The sequence below is a fragment of the Coturnix japonica genome, chromosome 1 (genome assembly GCF_054131305.1).
Source record: "Coturnix japonica strain WE chromosome 1, WE-NBRP24, whole genome shotgun sequence".
Lineage (NCBI taxonomy): Eukaryota > Metazoa > Chordata > Aves > Galliformes > Phasianidae > Coturnix > Coturnix japonica.
The window spans coordinates 41,443,499-41,458,712 of record NC_140663.1 but is presented as its reverse complement, the minus strand read 5'-3'; the positions used below and the strand labels follow the sequence as shown (position 1 = coordinate 41,458,712).

Sequence of the window (15,214 nt, the reverse complement as noted above, 5' to 3'; positions counted from 1 at the left end):
TTTGTTGTTTTTTCTTTTAATTGCTGTAGTTCCGAGCAAATGCTAAATATTTTGAGGTATATTGAACTTTTCATGTTTTGTTTATGTAAGTTTTTTTCAGGGTAGAGTTTGTTTGTCACGATCTCTTTTATACTGTCCAACATCATGCTTAGTAATAGGAAGAGAAGAGGTCAGGGAAATTTGTGTCTTTTGCCACCTCTTAGGTATGTGCATGTATTTAGTCTGCAGCCTTGCCCACAGTGGTGGAGTTGGAACTATATGATCTTTAGATCCCTTCCAGCCCAAGCCTATCTGTAGTAATTTGGAGCTCAAATATTTTAGAGATGAGAATGGAACATTACTCAGGGTAACTTGCTTGTATGACCAATTTCACATTGTGTGTGTACTTTTGCACACCATTTGTCACTTTATGCTATTAATGATGCCACTTCAATTCTTCTCTTCGTTCTTTACAGTAATAGACTTTCAAAGTCTGGAATATTCTGTGGCAGAAAAGAAATGTGTTTGGTACATACAGGACATATGTAAACTGTTTTATGATGGACGAATCTGCAGGGTTATATTTGAAAGTACCGATTTCAGTTTTCATAAAGATCCTACAACCCCATGTAACTCCACATTTGGGACTTCTGAAAATGATACCTATACTTTTTGGTTGTTTTGTGTGTTGATTTATTTAAAGTTTTTTTATTTAAAGGCGCTTGCAAAGCAAATAGTCTGAAACTTTTAAATATTCTCATATTTTATATATTTTCTAGTGAATCTCAGCTTTCCATTGCAAACACAAGTTTTTCTAATCCATTAGTAGCTAGTAGGAAGAGATAATGAGGAAGGTCAGAAGCTGAAATCCTGATGGGAGGGTGGCTTCTGGGAATTAAAATAGGGATTTGACCATCCTTTGTTTTGGAAAAGTCTGTTCTGCTGAAAGCTGAATAAGAAAAATAACATTAATGTTTGGGTGTGAATTTTATCAAGTATTCCTTTTCCATTCTGAGATCCCTGAGCCATGAAAAGTGTGCTGAGAGTACTATTACTGCAGCGAGCATTTGAAATACAAATCACTGCACTGTTGTTTTCTGCCTGTACAAGAGAGGTAATTTAGTGGAAAACTGACTGGTCTTTTTTGTTTTGTTTTGTTTTGTTTAACTATTTTTAAGATATTGTCCATGAAAATCTGAAAATGGGGTCAGATGGTGAAAGTGACCAAGCTTCTGGAACATCATCTGATGAAGTTCAGTCTCCCACGGGTGTTTGTCTCAGAAACCGAATACACAGAAGAATCTCAATGGAGGTAAGTTACTTTTCATATAAGGATTGTTTAAATTGACAAGAGAGAATGGAGTTGTTCTAGTTCTTTGTAACTGGTTGTCTTCTCAATCATTTTTAAGCATTTTGACATACTTAGTGTGGAGAGGATTAATACAATAGTACTTAAAATGTCTAGCTCCATTTGTCACACACAAATAAGACAATTGTCTTGCTTTGTTTATGAGCTGCTTAGTTTGAAAGCTAAATATGTTTTGAAACTTTAATTTCTAGGAAGAATTTATTATACGTAGTTTTTAGAATATCTGCATATTCTGTACAGTTCATCAAGTATGTTGAAGGAGTGGTGGTGTTTAGCTAATTTTTTTTCTTGAAACTGTTGTGTAATCTTTCTAAAACGAATGTTGCAGAAGCAGCGGCCCGGTCTGCTTGAGCCTTTCTTTCTCTTCCTGTTTTTTAATGAACGGAACCTTACAGGATGGTAAACAAAAGGAGGAAAAAGTACCTTACGAAGAACTGTGCACATAATTTCCTTTATTTATGAGTCTCATTATGAATACTAGCCACCCTTGTGCCTGCTTTGTTGTCGTTTCCCTTGGCAAAGAAAAACAAAATGCTTCCATGTTTCTCGAGTGTGTAAAAGTGATAATAGTCCCTTCGTTACAGAAGCATGTAAAATTTTGCAGTTTCTCCATAACAGCATGTATACCAATATGCATAGTTTGTAAGATTTTAGATCTTCTTTCAATATATGAAGTATAGAACAAGGGAAGCAGATCTGTGTAAGTTACGCAAGGGTAAAAATGCCAGAAAGATTTGATTAGTGAGGAATTCTGTTATGCTTGGAATTCCAGGACTCCAAGCATGTAATGCTGGTCTGATTCCAAGAACTTACAAATTATTTGTATTCATTATTTATATCTTCTACAGCACCTTTAATTTTTCAATAGATATCAAATAAAACCAGCTTTTTAGTGGACTCCTAACATTGTGAAGAAGTTTCTAGTATTACTCTTTCAATGGCTTTCAGAAGTTTTTATTTCAGTTTGATTTATTCAGTGCTGATTCTCTCATTTTTCTCCAAATTCCAAGTGCTTATTTCTAGTTCTTGAACATTATATATTTTTTTAATTGAATAGCCCAGTCAATGAGAGCATTCATTTTTTGGCAGCTATTCCAGGATGTTCTGTGAGAATTTTAATGTTTCCCCCAAATCACTTTAGTGTTAATTTAGTAGCTTTTAAAATAAGATTTCAAACTAACATTTGAGAACATTCTCACTTCTGGATTTTAGGAATGCTGTCACTGATGGATATTTTTAGCTGACACCAGTTTATACTTTTGAAGTGGTCTGTAGCATGGTAGGTGGGGTTTTTATCCTGTTTGTACATGCCACAGAAAAGGAGCTGTAACAATCTTTATATCTTTGATTGAAAAGCCTTTCTAATCGTAATTACTTCAGTGCAATCTATCTGGTTTCTTAAACAAAAAATCTGTAAGTGATTATATCGTCTGCCTGTCATTCCCTCGTCCAATTTTTCCCGTGGGGTTTTTTCAGTCAGTTTTGACAGATGAGAATCTTGGACGATAATTTTCTCCTCATTTCTACAGGGGGGGAAACTTCTGAATCAGAATAGACTACTAATCTGTACACTGTGGGAAAGATGCAGCCTCTTAAATACTGCAGAATCCACATAGAATTTTGGTCTCAAGAAGTACATCCATAGGAGACCTGTTTTTCCTGGCTTTGCTGTCCATCAAATAGCAACAGTTGCTCCCTTGGTCTTCCTGGATGCCAAATAAAGGGTTTCATTCTTAGTTGAAATCTTGCCTGCATCATGGAGTTGGCTAGTTCAGTAGTAGTGATGCCATTATAGAAAGAAATGGTCTTTGTTCAGAAGTGTCTGCTATTTCAATTTTATTTTGTTAGTGTGTGGAAATCTGACATTTTTAGACATGATTAGGTAGCTTGAGACTGTATTCCCTTTATATTCTGTGTGTGTATGTATATATATACATATACACCCTACACTGCATACACTGGTTAGAGTAAATTAGAATGTGTGATAAATTTTTATTTGCTGTAGTCTGCTTTAGTCATTAATCATATATGAAATCCACTGCAAAATGTACTTGAAATATACATAGTTGGCTAAACTCAACAAACCAATATTCTTTGTTTTTCTGTGTTAAAACGAATATGCCTGTCTCAGTATGAATATATCCTTGTGCTTATTTTGGCCACTATTTACTGTACTTGTAATTCTTTTTAATATCAATTCTTATATATGTTTGTTTCTACTGAATTGGCAAAAGTCCTGGGTTTTGTTTTGGTTTGTTCTTAAGGAAATTAATCAGGTAAAACCAAAACTCTGGGAAAATCTTTTTATTTTTAAGGACTTATTATAAATATCACGATTTTATGCATAACTTCCTTGAAATTCTGCAAATCAGCAGCCCATTAACAAATAAAAAAAAAGCTCTCTAAAAGCGTTCTGTAATCAGTGCTGATTACCAAGGCTGTGTCCTGGTGTTCTTGGGATGTTTTTTGCACATCAGAATACACACTATGATCTTTTGTGTCTGCTATATTACTGCTTTCTCTGTAATTGTTAAATAATTCTGAGCTAGAATAAAGTCAAAATGTTGTGAGAGAGCAGACATATTTCCTTGTCAAGGGTATTTGGAAGAGCACATGCCGGAATCTCATTTTGTTGTCTAGATAAAATGTATTTTGCAAGTAACCCATAAGATTACTAGTAGTCCATAGGACAGTTGCTTACCCCCTTTCAGTACCCATACTGACAGTAGTTACAAACATATATTGTGTGGGGAATTTGACTTCCAACAGCAAGTGTTCGTTGGAGGCCCTGTGCCCATGCAGTGGATGGTGAATTCTTCATTAAGTACAGTAGTGGGTAAAAAATAGGGAGATACAGTTTGTGCAAATTGAAACATCTGTTTTCCTTTCCCAGAAATCCAAAGTCTGTAAGCTGTCTTCCTATGTGAACTGGCAGAGGGCCATAACCCACTGTTCACCAGCCTGTTTCCCAGATACTTTATCCTGAGAAACAGTTCTTATCCATCTGACTGTCACATTAGTGGCAGGAGTTTGTTCCAGATCAGACTGCTTCTACCACATTGCTGTAGGGTATAATTTTCCCCTGGGAGGATTAGCTGCAGATTTAATGCTTTTAGCTCAAAAAAGAAACAGAAAGACCATAAAGTAATCCTGTAGTTAGGTGTGAGTTGTACTGATTACCTTCAGAAAAAAAGAATGCATGTAGTTGGGAAAAAAAAGGTTTTGGTGTGCCTACACTTTTACTAAGGTTATGAATCCTGCACGAGTCTTGACTGATAGAGCTTGAATAACTGGATTGGTTCCTGGTCAGGGAAATGTACATGCTGCAAAGAGAAACCCACAAAATAAGCTGGCCTTTAAGCAGATGTAGTGCTACAGTTCTCTGTTTGTAAGCTTCAGGTTAGAACATGGCTCAGAGGTCCCCATTTCGATGTGTTGTAAATAGGGCACAATCAGCCTCCATTCAATTGAAATTCTTGAACAGAAGACTGGATGGCAGTACTGATTCAGGCTTTAAGTCAAAGGCAGTACAGTATTTTCTCCTGTCATTAGTTTTGGAAGCAGGAAAAAACTGCAAGAATCACTGCAGAGCATGAGCATTCGTCTCAGCATCTCTTACTGTTTGGCAGGGTGCTGTGGATCTCTGCAACAGTGCCTCTTGGGTAAGGCTTCGCTAAGCAAAGATTCTACCTGCTTCTCTGGTTGTCAGCTGTATAATCCTTTCTGCCTTATTTATTGGATTTTGTATAATTACCTTCTCTATGCATTCTGAGATGGTGTAGATCTGCTCACCTCTTCCATGAATCTATGCGGTCACCTACCAGTAGGTAGGAGCTAAAAATATCCATGAAGCTGAGTACCATCAAGATGTTTACTTCCTTTAACATGGTGCTGTATTATCTGTTTTCATTTGCACTTGGAAGCTGTCTGATCATTTGCAATGTTACATAAGAAAATGTGCTGTTGTGTTTGTAGATTCCCACTTTGAGGCTCACATAAAGCTTGATTCTTTTGAAACCCCACTTCAAAAAATGGAGGTCCACATTCTAAATGATTAGTATGACTGAATGATACATATAAGTATGATTCTAAAAGACTAGTATGACATTGATGAAAGTGATGGGCCTCCTTTTGATCTGTTTGATTAGCTGACTTTCATTTCTTCTCCAGTCAAAGAAAACAGTCACTGCTACAAAAAAAAATAATTTTAGCTGGGACTTCTGGAACTTTCCTTCTACTAGATTTTTCTAGGAATAGGGATAACTGTCAGGTAACAGCAGAAAATACCTTTCTGTTCTTCTGTTAGGAACCTCTATAATCCTAAAGGTCCTCATGTTCCCTTTATAAATGTGGTTTCCTTAGAAAAGTTACTACATTTTGCAGTACCCATTTTATAAGGATGGAATATCTGCTTTTTTTGCTTTTTCTTATCAATAACTCAGCTCCTCTTTTGAGTTCCTCCTTTCCTGAGTTCCCTTTATGTACAGTTGATGTATAGTGACAATAATGCGAAAATGGTACAAGAGAGGTGGTGATAAGTATCCAAAAGGTTATTTAAAGGAAAGACTCACCCAATAGAGGACTTCAGTCTGCTGGAAAATGCTAAAGTGATCTCAAAGAGATGCTGCTTCAGTGGTGGTCAGCCCTTAAATGAGATCTAGAGGAGGTGGAGTCAGGCTCCACCCCTTCTGGGAGCACAGCTGAATTACCCTCACCTGTGCTCCAACAGCTGACCCAAAACTTTTCTCAGCTGATTAATCAGAGGTTCAGGCTGTGATTACCAATTTCGCATACACCATCAGTTCACCTCAGAGCCTTCTCTTCTTCAGGCTAAAGAGCCCCAGCTCCCTCACCCTGTCCTCGTAGGTGTGGTGTTCCATTCCATGGAGAAACGAATTGTGCTGAATTTCTCAGTAGACTGGCTAAGAACTGTGTAGATCTGTGGAGTGAGGAATAGCAGCGTTCCTTTATAAAGGATCTTAAGATTCTACTTTTGCTACTGCTTCTAGCAGAAGAAAGGATACTCTTAATTCTCCTAAGCACTAAAGATGTGCAAAGCCATCTTTTATGTGAGGTTCTGAATAATTGGTAAACGACATCTTAGTAAGCTGCTTGTCAGCTCAGTACATAAAATTAAAACAATAATTAAGAAAAAAAAAGGATAAATAGGATTTTATATACCTAATAGGAAAACTCAGCTGTTAGAAGAGTGGTTCTGGTTATAGTATTGAGTAATTATTTATAAAATTGAGAAAATAGCATGCTTGCATGAATACGTCGGGTTTTTTGGTGGTTGTGTATGCTGGTGTTTTGCTTCAGGACCTTGCCAGTCTCTTAAGTCTGCAGTGCTGTAACCAAATGAGAAAAATCTGTGCAAATATCTTCTCTGATTAGAGGCTGTTCTTATTTTTTCCATTTGCTTTTGCCTGTAGCAGTCTTGCAGTGTGTCATAATACTGTACAGGATAAAGTTGGCTTGAACCATGCTGTCACTTGAAAAAAAAAATGCACTGAAATTTGATAAAGCAGCATTCAGGGGGAAAAAAGAAATCTATATGGTATTTGAAACTGAAGTGGGGTAGTATGCTTACATTCTCATAGACATAAGCAAATGTTTTTCAACTTGTTTGCTTTGCGAAGCATGGAGTATACCATAAACACTTTTAATTTAAAATCTGTAAGGAAAATGTACTGTAAAAAGTGGTCTTTTTCATACTAAGCTTGAGGCTGAATTGTGTACATATGGGATTATACGATGTAGCATTTTAGATCTTGTTAAGCATTCCCTAGTAAAACAAACAAACAAAAAAGCACTGTGACTTATTAGTGAACATCTTGTGGTTGCAGCTGACATGTCTTGCTGTTGCTTGCTAAAGCCAGTGAGGGGGCTAATTCAAACTGATGCTTACACAAGAGAGCAAATTGCACTGGTTTGATGTATAGAGCATTGTTTGGACTATCAGAGTGATGGCTATAGACTGAGAAGATGAAATAAATTTTTTCAGAAACATTATTTAGCAATATCAACTCCCAAAAGATAATCTAAAATCTTAGGAAGAGTTGGGAGCTATTTGTCTGCTAACATATATTAATTGTGTTTTGGAAACATAACTACCAAGAACGAGCTGAAGAACCGAAGCAATACGGATCTTCATATAATGATGCAGCTTGGCAGTATCATTAGGCTCGTCCGCTGACTAGCTGTTACTGATGGAGATAACTTCCTTTTTGTCTTGGCTCCTGAGCTTGAATCAGCAGGTAATGACTCACGTTGTTTGAAAGGAGAAGTAATAGAAGTAGTCTTCTGCCAGTTTTGCTGCTCAAACCACATTGCTGAGTCATTAGGTTTGAGCCTGTTCTCCAAGGAACGTGTGGCCACAGGCAGTGGAATATCACTTCTGGAGATAGCTGGCTGTTAGATTGTCTAAATGAAACATATAAGGAATAACCAAGGATGATCAGACAACTTATCATGGGTTTTGTTTCTGGCTTTTCTGACCTATTTCTTGATAAAATAGGACAGTCTTTTTTTTATTTTTTCACTTTTTCCTACTTCACTGGCAGAAGGCCAGATCTCTTTTCTCTCACTGCTGTTGTGAGTATAGTATCAGCCTGAAGGAAACAGTCCAGAAGTTGAAAGTCTGGCAGTATTTGTAGTCTTGATACATTTGGGGAAGAATTATTGTTGCTAGAAAGAAGCAGTCTGCAAACTGGCACAACCGTGAATGGTAAAAGTCTCTGTTTTTCTGTTTTTCCAGCTCCAACACGCTACACTGCAGTGTAGTGAGAGCTTATGAATACCTCAACAAAGTGCTTCCAACCTCCTGTTTGGTTGGGTTTGGTTGTTAGTATTCTGTTTTATGCAACTCTTTTCAAAGCATTTGCTGTATCTAGTGCTGGAAACAGTAAAGATGAGCGCAAGTTGGGGTAGTTTATCTCTGTAGACAACACAGCGATATTAATGTCACAAGTGCTTACATGTTTATCTCCCAACATGCAGAGTAGAACAAATGTGTTTCACATTTCAGGCAAATTATAAAAATAGTATACATTTCTCTGCCAGCAATAAAGCAAGACTGAGAAATAAGCATTGCACATGAGGATAGAAAATGTGTTTTTTAAATATAGAGGGAGAGGGAAATGCCATAGGCATTCTGGTTAACCTTGCAAAGCAGCTGATGCTTGAATGTGTTCTCCAGAATATATTTTGGAAATGGATCAAAAAATAGCTCATTAGTAGCATACAGTTCACTTTAGGCATTTGAATATTTAACAGTTGTATGTTTACTCTGTCCTGATTTGTACTGTTGCAAGTTGACCCGAAGGGTAACCATAAAAATAAATAAATAAAACTAGAAAATGTACAGATTGTTGAGAGCTCTTTCATAAATCATACTTCATTCGGGAAGCAACATAACAGGTAAATGCTACCATTTCAGTTTTCTAAAGGATAATTTTTTTTCTACCTGAAACACTTAGTTGTACCTGAAAGCAAATGTTTTGTGTTCTGGTAATCCTTCACTTGCTAGAGTTAGAAAGGAATGCATGCAGGTTCCCCTGCATAGCTGCAGAGGTACTTAAATCACTTGTACAACAATTAAAAAATGTATGTAAGATCAAGGAGTCATTCTCATTTCCCCCCTTAAAAATGAAACAAATTTAAATATTCTTAGAGGGATACCAGTATTAGAGTGTTAAACAGATGGGTTTAAAAGTTCTAGGTATCAATGTTAATGTTGGGAAAATAACCCTGCAATTAGTTTTACACGCTTCCTTATTAATACTTTAAATGGCACTGCAGCAGAATGTTGTAGCAGCCTACGTATTTAACAGCCTGCTGATTATTTCCATTTTAAAAGGTTTTTTGGCTATAGTGTCTTTGTGTTTTAGGGGTTTTTTTTCCTCTTCTGAGAAATGCTAACATGTCATTAAATTCAGTTGTACATTGACATTAGTCTGAACAAAGTCCTCTTTCTGAAAAGTGTCCTTTTTATTGCTTCATGGAATTCCACAGAGGTTTAAGAGAATTAGAAATTCTTAAAAATCACCATTTCCTACTGTTGCTTGCATTCCACTGGTGCAGCCTGGCATCCTACCAAAGTGACAGCAAGTAGCCCAGCTGGAGAGGGCAGGTTTGGCTACAGCTGAAGGAGCAGTTAAGGCTGTTAACGGGCACGTCTGGGCACAGCTGCGGGAGTGGCGTGAGGGAGTGAAGATGGCGGATGTGTCTAATGCACAAGCTTCACACACTGAGGCTCCAGCTTTGTCTGCCTGCCCCGTTCACTACAGCCCAGTGAGAGAGCAACAGGCTGCCTTCCCTCAGCAGCTCTCTCCGCCTGGTGCATTCATCATGCTGCCTTGTGGTTGTGCTGGGCCAGGATGAGTGGAGGCCACTTCCTTCACAGCAGCCCCTGTCTGTGGAGCTGCACAGTAGCTGTGCCACTGGCTGACATGGAGGCGATAGCCCAGCAGGGTTGGGGCAGGTGCTGAGCCCTGCCATCATAATGTCAGGACTTTCTCAGTTCCCCTTACAGCACTGGGTGGGTGAGAGCTGGGACTGGGCACGGTAGGACAGCTGGCTGTGGCGATTTTCTGTGCAGTTTGCCTTGTGCTCTGTGAAAAAATGGTGGAGGAAAGGGGACGCTTGTGGTCACGGTGTTTGTCTTTCACTCTCCAGCAGACACTGGGCAAGATGAGGCCCAGCTTTCCAGGAAGTGGCTGGACATCTGCCTGCCAGTGGGAAGCAGCGAATGAATTACTCCTTTCAGTTTGTTTGTGTGCACAGCTTTTGCTTCCCTTACTAAAGCGGCGGTCCCACAATCCACAGGTCTGCTCACCTTCCTTCTGTTTTCTCTCCATCCTGCTGGTGTGGGCGGTGAGCATGAGGCCAGCACACATCCGGCCCATGTCAACGGGCATGTCTGGCTGCTGGCAGCCAGCAAGTTGCCTCCACGTCACATCACTGTCTGTAAGCTTTAAAGGCTTGTGCTTGGCTGGTAGGTTTGCTCTGGGACTTAATCATCTCTTAAGTGAGTTTTTTAGCTGTATCGAAATGATGCATTTTAGTTACCAGCTTTGCTGCTTAGCCAGTAGGAAATGTGCTTATTTGCACATTTGATGGATCCCACTTCATGCTGCACTGCAGCTTTTAATTATGATGGCTTTTTTTTCCTTAATGAGGTGATTGCTTCAATTATTACAAAAACCGGGAAGGATTAAGATGACACAGGCAAACAAAATGCATTAATTCCTTTCAGCCATTTGGGTTTGCAGTCTAAGTGACTTTCTTTAATTTTGTCTATATTAGTTAAGTAAAAGATAATTACGATGCAGAAAAGACTTCCTCTGTCAACCAAGTACATGATCTTTCAAACATCGGTTTCATAAAAGGATTCTGACTGTGGTAGGTGACAATTTTAATATGAGGTTTAAAAAACATTGTAGCTTAGTAGACATTTCAGCACAGCCAAACGTGTGTATAACAAATAGAAGTGCAGTGCAGATCGTTAGGGGGAAAATATCTGTGAAGTGCCTGCTGTAGTTTCCATGAAGTCATTATGTTTCCGTGTAGAAAAGAGACTTTCTTCAGCTCTGCAAAGTTAAGGAGAACAGGTAGTTGATATGCCAAAATGTTATGCTTCTATCACAAAGTAGAAAGCTGGGGGGGTGGGGGAGTGGTTGAGAATTTTAAAGCTGTGTATTAGAACCACTGGAATTATATTTAAAAACAAATATCTTACCCCTGAAAAGTTCTTCTCTCTGCTGTTTCTGTAAGGGTCTGTTAATGTTTTTTAAAGAAGCTCGCAGGAGAGGCTGTTGTGTGCTTAAAGTAGACTGTTGATGATTAGGGTTTTTTTGCTAACTGGATCGTGTTTTGGCCTTTACATCATTAAGTCCTTATATTCAAAACAATATTTGTGTTATGCACTGTGGAGCATAAAACACAAGGTTGCAGCTTAAGGTCAGTTGACAGCTGAGGATGTCACATGGGATCTCTGGAGTAAGTCATGGGGAGTTTTGCAATTACCTATTACAGTAGTGCCACTGCTGGAGCTTTACAAACAATGAAAGGAGAGTGCTGTAAGAGAGTTGCTAGCTGCCATTATAATATTTTCTGTTACTTAAATGTTGTCTCCAGCTTTTACAGTGTCTGGACTTCAAAGTAATGAATCTGTAAGAGCTGTAAAGAACCTTAGATTTGTTTCCTTTCTTTTCCTCTCCATTTGGAAAAGTATGTGTTTATTGACAGCCGGCCTTGTGTACAGTAGGGGCATATTTTTCAAGTTTTTGTCAGAGCTTAAGGATACCTTGACTTTCTTCTCCCCACATACTAATCAGATTTGCATGCTTGGAACTGCTTCTCCCATGCTGTGGATCTAGCTGTGAAGCACCACTTCTGTTACCCCAAAGATGAGTGCTATGTGAGAAGATGCAGACTGAGAGCTCTGGGGTACAATCATGAGGGCTTGGAATTGTGGCCCATAATTTGAGTACTCCTATAAGCAGATGCTATTAAAATGCACTACACAAATGGTAATAAGAACACTGCAGCAGATTGTTGTAGTGATAATAGCTAGGAATAGGAGAGAGCTATTTTGCTGTGGGGCATATAGGATAATGATGATATCTACTGCGTTCAGCAAATTGCGTTAAAAACAACCCAGTGTTCTTTACTTCTCATGGCTTGGAATTTCTGTTTTAGTTTATGTTCCTGAGCAACGGGAAAAAGAAAATTAGGACATTGCCCCACAGTTTCTGGGGAATCATAAGAAGGTAGAGTAGAGGCTGATACTGGTCCTCTTCCTGGCATCCCTGTCTGTTCCTGCAGTTGCAAGGGTTCCCACCGCAGTGGACTCTAGTTTTGTTGAGTCTGAGTTGCCTGTTACAAAAATGATAATAGGGAAGCTCGTTGAAAAGAGGGAAAATTCTTTAGTGGAAAATACAGTTGTACTGAAGGATTACAGCTTGCTCTCATTACAATTAATTAGTTCCTCCACTATTCCCAAGACCACATAGGCACTTTTAACATTGCCAATCTTTTAACATTTTTGAAATGCCGAAGTTGAAAATTAGTAAAGAAACAGGAAGCTGCCAAAAGTGAGGGATCTTTTTGTTGCCTTTTAATTGATCTTCAAAATGTTGGTCAGAGCTGCCATTCTGTGAGCAGTACTCCTTTTGTTTGAATACTGGGGTTCTAATTTGAAAATCTGGTACAGAGTACAAAATGCAGACACTGAATTTTCCAGTTCTGCAGAGAAGCTGCTGTTGAGCAACAATGCAGAAGCTAACAGAGACTTTGTGCTCCATACTGAAGCAGGTATGAGGGGTGAAAGAAAACAAGAGGGTCAAATGCCAGAAGTTAAACCTTTCTTGACAGCTCTCCAAAAATTTGTCTGCATGCGGTAGCTGGAGTGAAATAGCACATGTAGGTCAGTCGCATTGGAGGTTGAAGGGGTTGTGAGTTAGCACTTCTGTCCTGCCTGAAGTTCAGTTAATTGCAAAAGTAAATTTATTTTTTAATATATTTTAAACTACATTTTTTACTCAGCTCTTGTTCCAAGTACATATATAGGTCATACATAGATGTGGATCAAATACACTGCAACCCTGAAAGCTTAGTGAGTTGTCTACTCAGATCTCAAGTCCTGAGAAGTCTGATGATCCAGTTCTTTGGCTTCCTAAGCCAATTTAGCTGCTGGCTTCCTGGGATTGCCCTGCTGTCTCCTTTGCCCTGTGTTCAGGCTGTGAGCTCGTCTGACCTTACACTGAACCTTTTTGGAGCACAGAGTTGGCAGGAAACTACGCACTTCGTGTGAGATAGTTTCTCAATGATTTAGCATGCTGAAATAGTTCAAAGCTGCTGCAAAGACATGAGTAGAAACACATGGTCAAGGCCGAGGGGGACAGAACGGGGTTGTCACTGTAGTTAGAATTTAGAAGTTTATAACCTTTGGTAATGAGATGACAGTATCTTGTTATTATAATTGTAATATCAAACTAAATGTGTTAACTACTCTTTCAATTCTCATTTTGCAGCATTCCAGGTATTCTAGTAAAGTCAACAAATGTGTCCACAATGCAGTTGATTACATTTTAGTATTTCATTCTTCTTGTTTTGTTAAAATGAGTTTAATTTTTGATGAAACAATTTGAAGTATTATTAGAAGAGAGTGTGGTTTTAAAAACAATTTTCATTTCAGCTTTATATTTCAGTTTTAATTGGTAACGTCATAGTAACAGTAACACTAACCAGTGTAAAAACATGCTTTATGAAATCCTGAATTACACTTGACACTTCTCTTTCTAACGTTACTGCAGGATTTGAACAAGCGTTTGTCCCTGCCTGCTGATATCAGGATACCCGATGTCTATCTTGAAAAGTTACAGATTAACAGCCCACCGTTTGATCAGCCCATGAGCAGACGTTCTCGTAGAGCATCTCTAGTAAGTGTAATGCATCTCCCTGACCTCTTGGGTCTTAAGATTCCATTCAATGCAGATGTCCCTGTACTAGAAATGTAATTCAACTTCATTTGCACCTTGGCTTTTCTCTCCTGAAGGACAGAGCAATTTGGTGTATACTGAGCACCTTTAAAATCCATTTAAACAGCACGCTTTCCTTTCATTCTCTTCCCTTTCTCTCTTCTGCAAAATTTTCCCTGTCAGTTCTTGAGCTGCTGAAATCTGTGGCTAAGCTTTACTCCTTTATATAAGTACATCCTTATATTATTTTGATCAGTTATGATCGTTTGAGCAAAGAGCCTCTCTAGTTTTAGTACCACACTGTGTGTCTTGTCATGCAGTAGGAGGGCTCTAAGGTAGTGTAGTATGAAAACAGCTATTCACTTTCTGTGTTTCTTAACAAATTTTCTTTCTCAAGTTTGCTGTTGAAATTATGGTATTTTTTGAGAAGCATATATGAATTAATAATAATATTAATAAATACATTCCTATGTACCTTTTTAGGTATATCTTTATTGGCTTCTCAAATCAGAAGTCTTTTTTGTGAATGACAGAGAGAGAATTCTTGCATACTGATAAAAATGCCAGAAATCCTGGTTAAGTATTAAATATGCATGACCCTAAAATAGTCCAAAAACTAGCTTTTTCTTTTTGCAAAGGCCATTCAATTTTAGACATTATTTGATTGTAATTGATTTGTGGCAGACTAAAGCCCTGATCTACATCTTTTGCAAGAACAATATTAAAAGAAGGGATGATTGGATCAAAACACTGGAAGGTAGCAGTAATGTAGCAAGTTCAAGACTAATTACTTAATGATGTAGCACTGAGTAGGGGACTGTGTTTTCCAGAACCTTCTCATATATTGCTGTACTGAAGTACCTTTCAGCAGAGTCTTTTTGGTGGTAGAATGTAATATTTGAAGGCTAGGGGAGTTACCTATGTATCTTATTTTTGTTGCTCTTTTAACACCGAGCAGTTGGAGTCCCCTCCTCTTTACATTCTAGAAGAATGAAAGTAAAACACTGCCCTCTAATGAATATGATACGTGTATGGAATCAACTTCCTGTCACGAGGTTGTTTTGCTTTGAATTTTGAAAATGATATTCAGGGCTGAAAGGTCCTCTGCCAGCAGTGCCGTGCTGACATGGATTTTCTGCATTGTTCTCTCATTATTTCAAAATAGCCTAGAATCATTATTCAGAGATTGTCACTGAAAGTTTGCTAGCTGTCAAGTATTCACAATATATCAATATTGTTTGCTGCTTTAAATGTATGTCTCTCTTCAAGGCTTAGTAGGTATCAAAATAGAAAAACAGTAAAAATTATTTGGAACTTGTAGTGCTTTAAGTCTGGTGAATTTCTTGGAAAAAATTAGATGTTATGGTAATTTTAATTTGTGTAT

At 38.2% G+C, this 15,214-nt stretch overlaps 1 protein-coding gene across 5 annotated transcripts in view; it reads left to right on the top strand.

The window, feature by feature from the left end:
• CDK17 (cyclin dependent kinase 17) overlaps positions 1–15,214 on the top strand; it is an 84,248-nt gene that overhangs the window by 52,492 nt on the left and 16,542 nt on the right. For all 5 annotated transcript variants that reach the window (XM_015858675.3, XM_015858651.3, XM_085515194.1 and 2 more), the window contains 2 exons: positions 1,158–1,291; positions 13,666–13,791. In XM_015858675.3, coding sequence (XP_015714161.1) covers positions 1,158–1,291; positions 13,666–13,791 — 260 coding nt within the window. The remainder of the gene's footprint in view (positions 1–1,157; positions 1,292–13,665; positions 13,792–15,214) is intronic.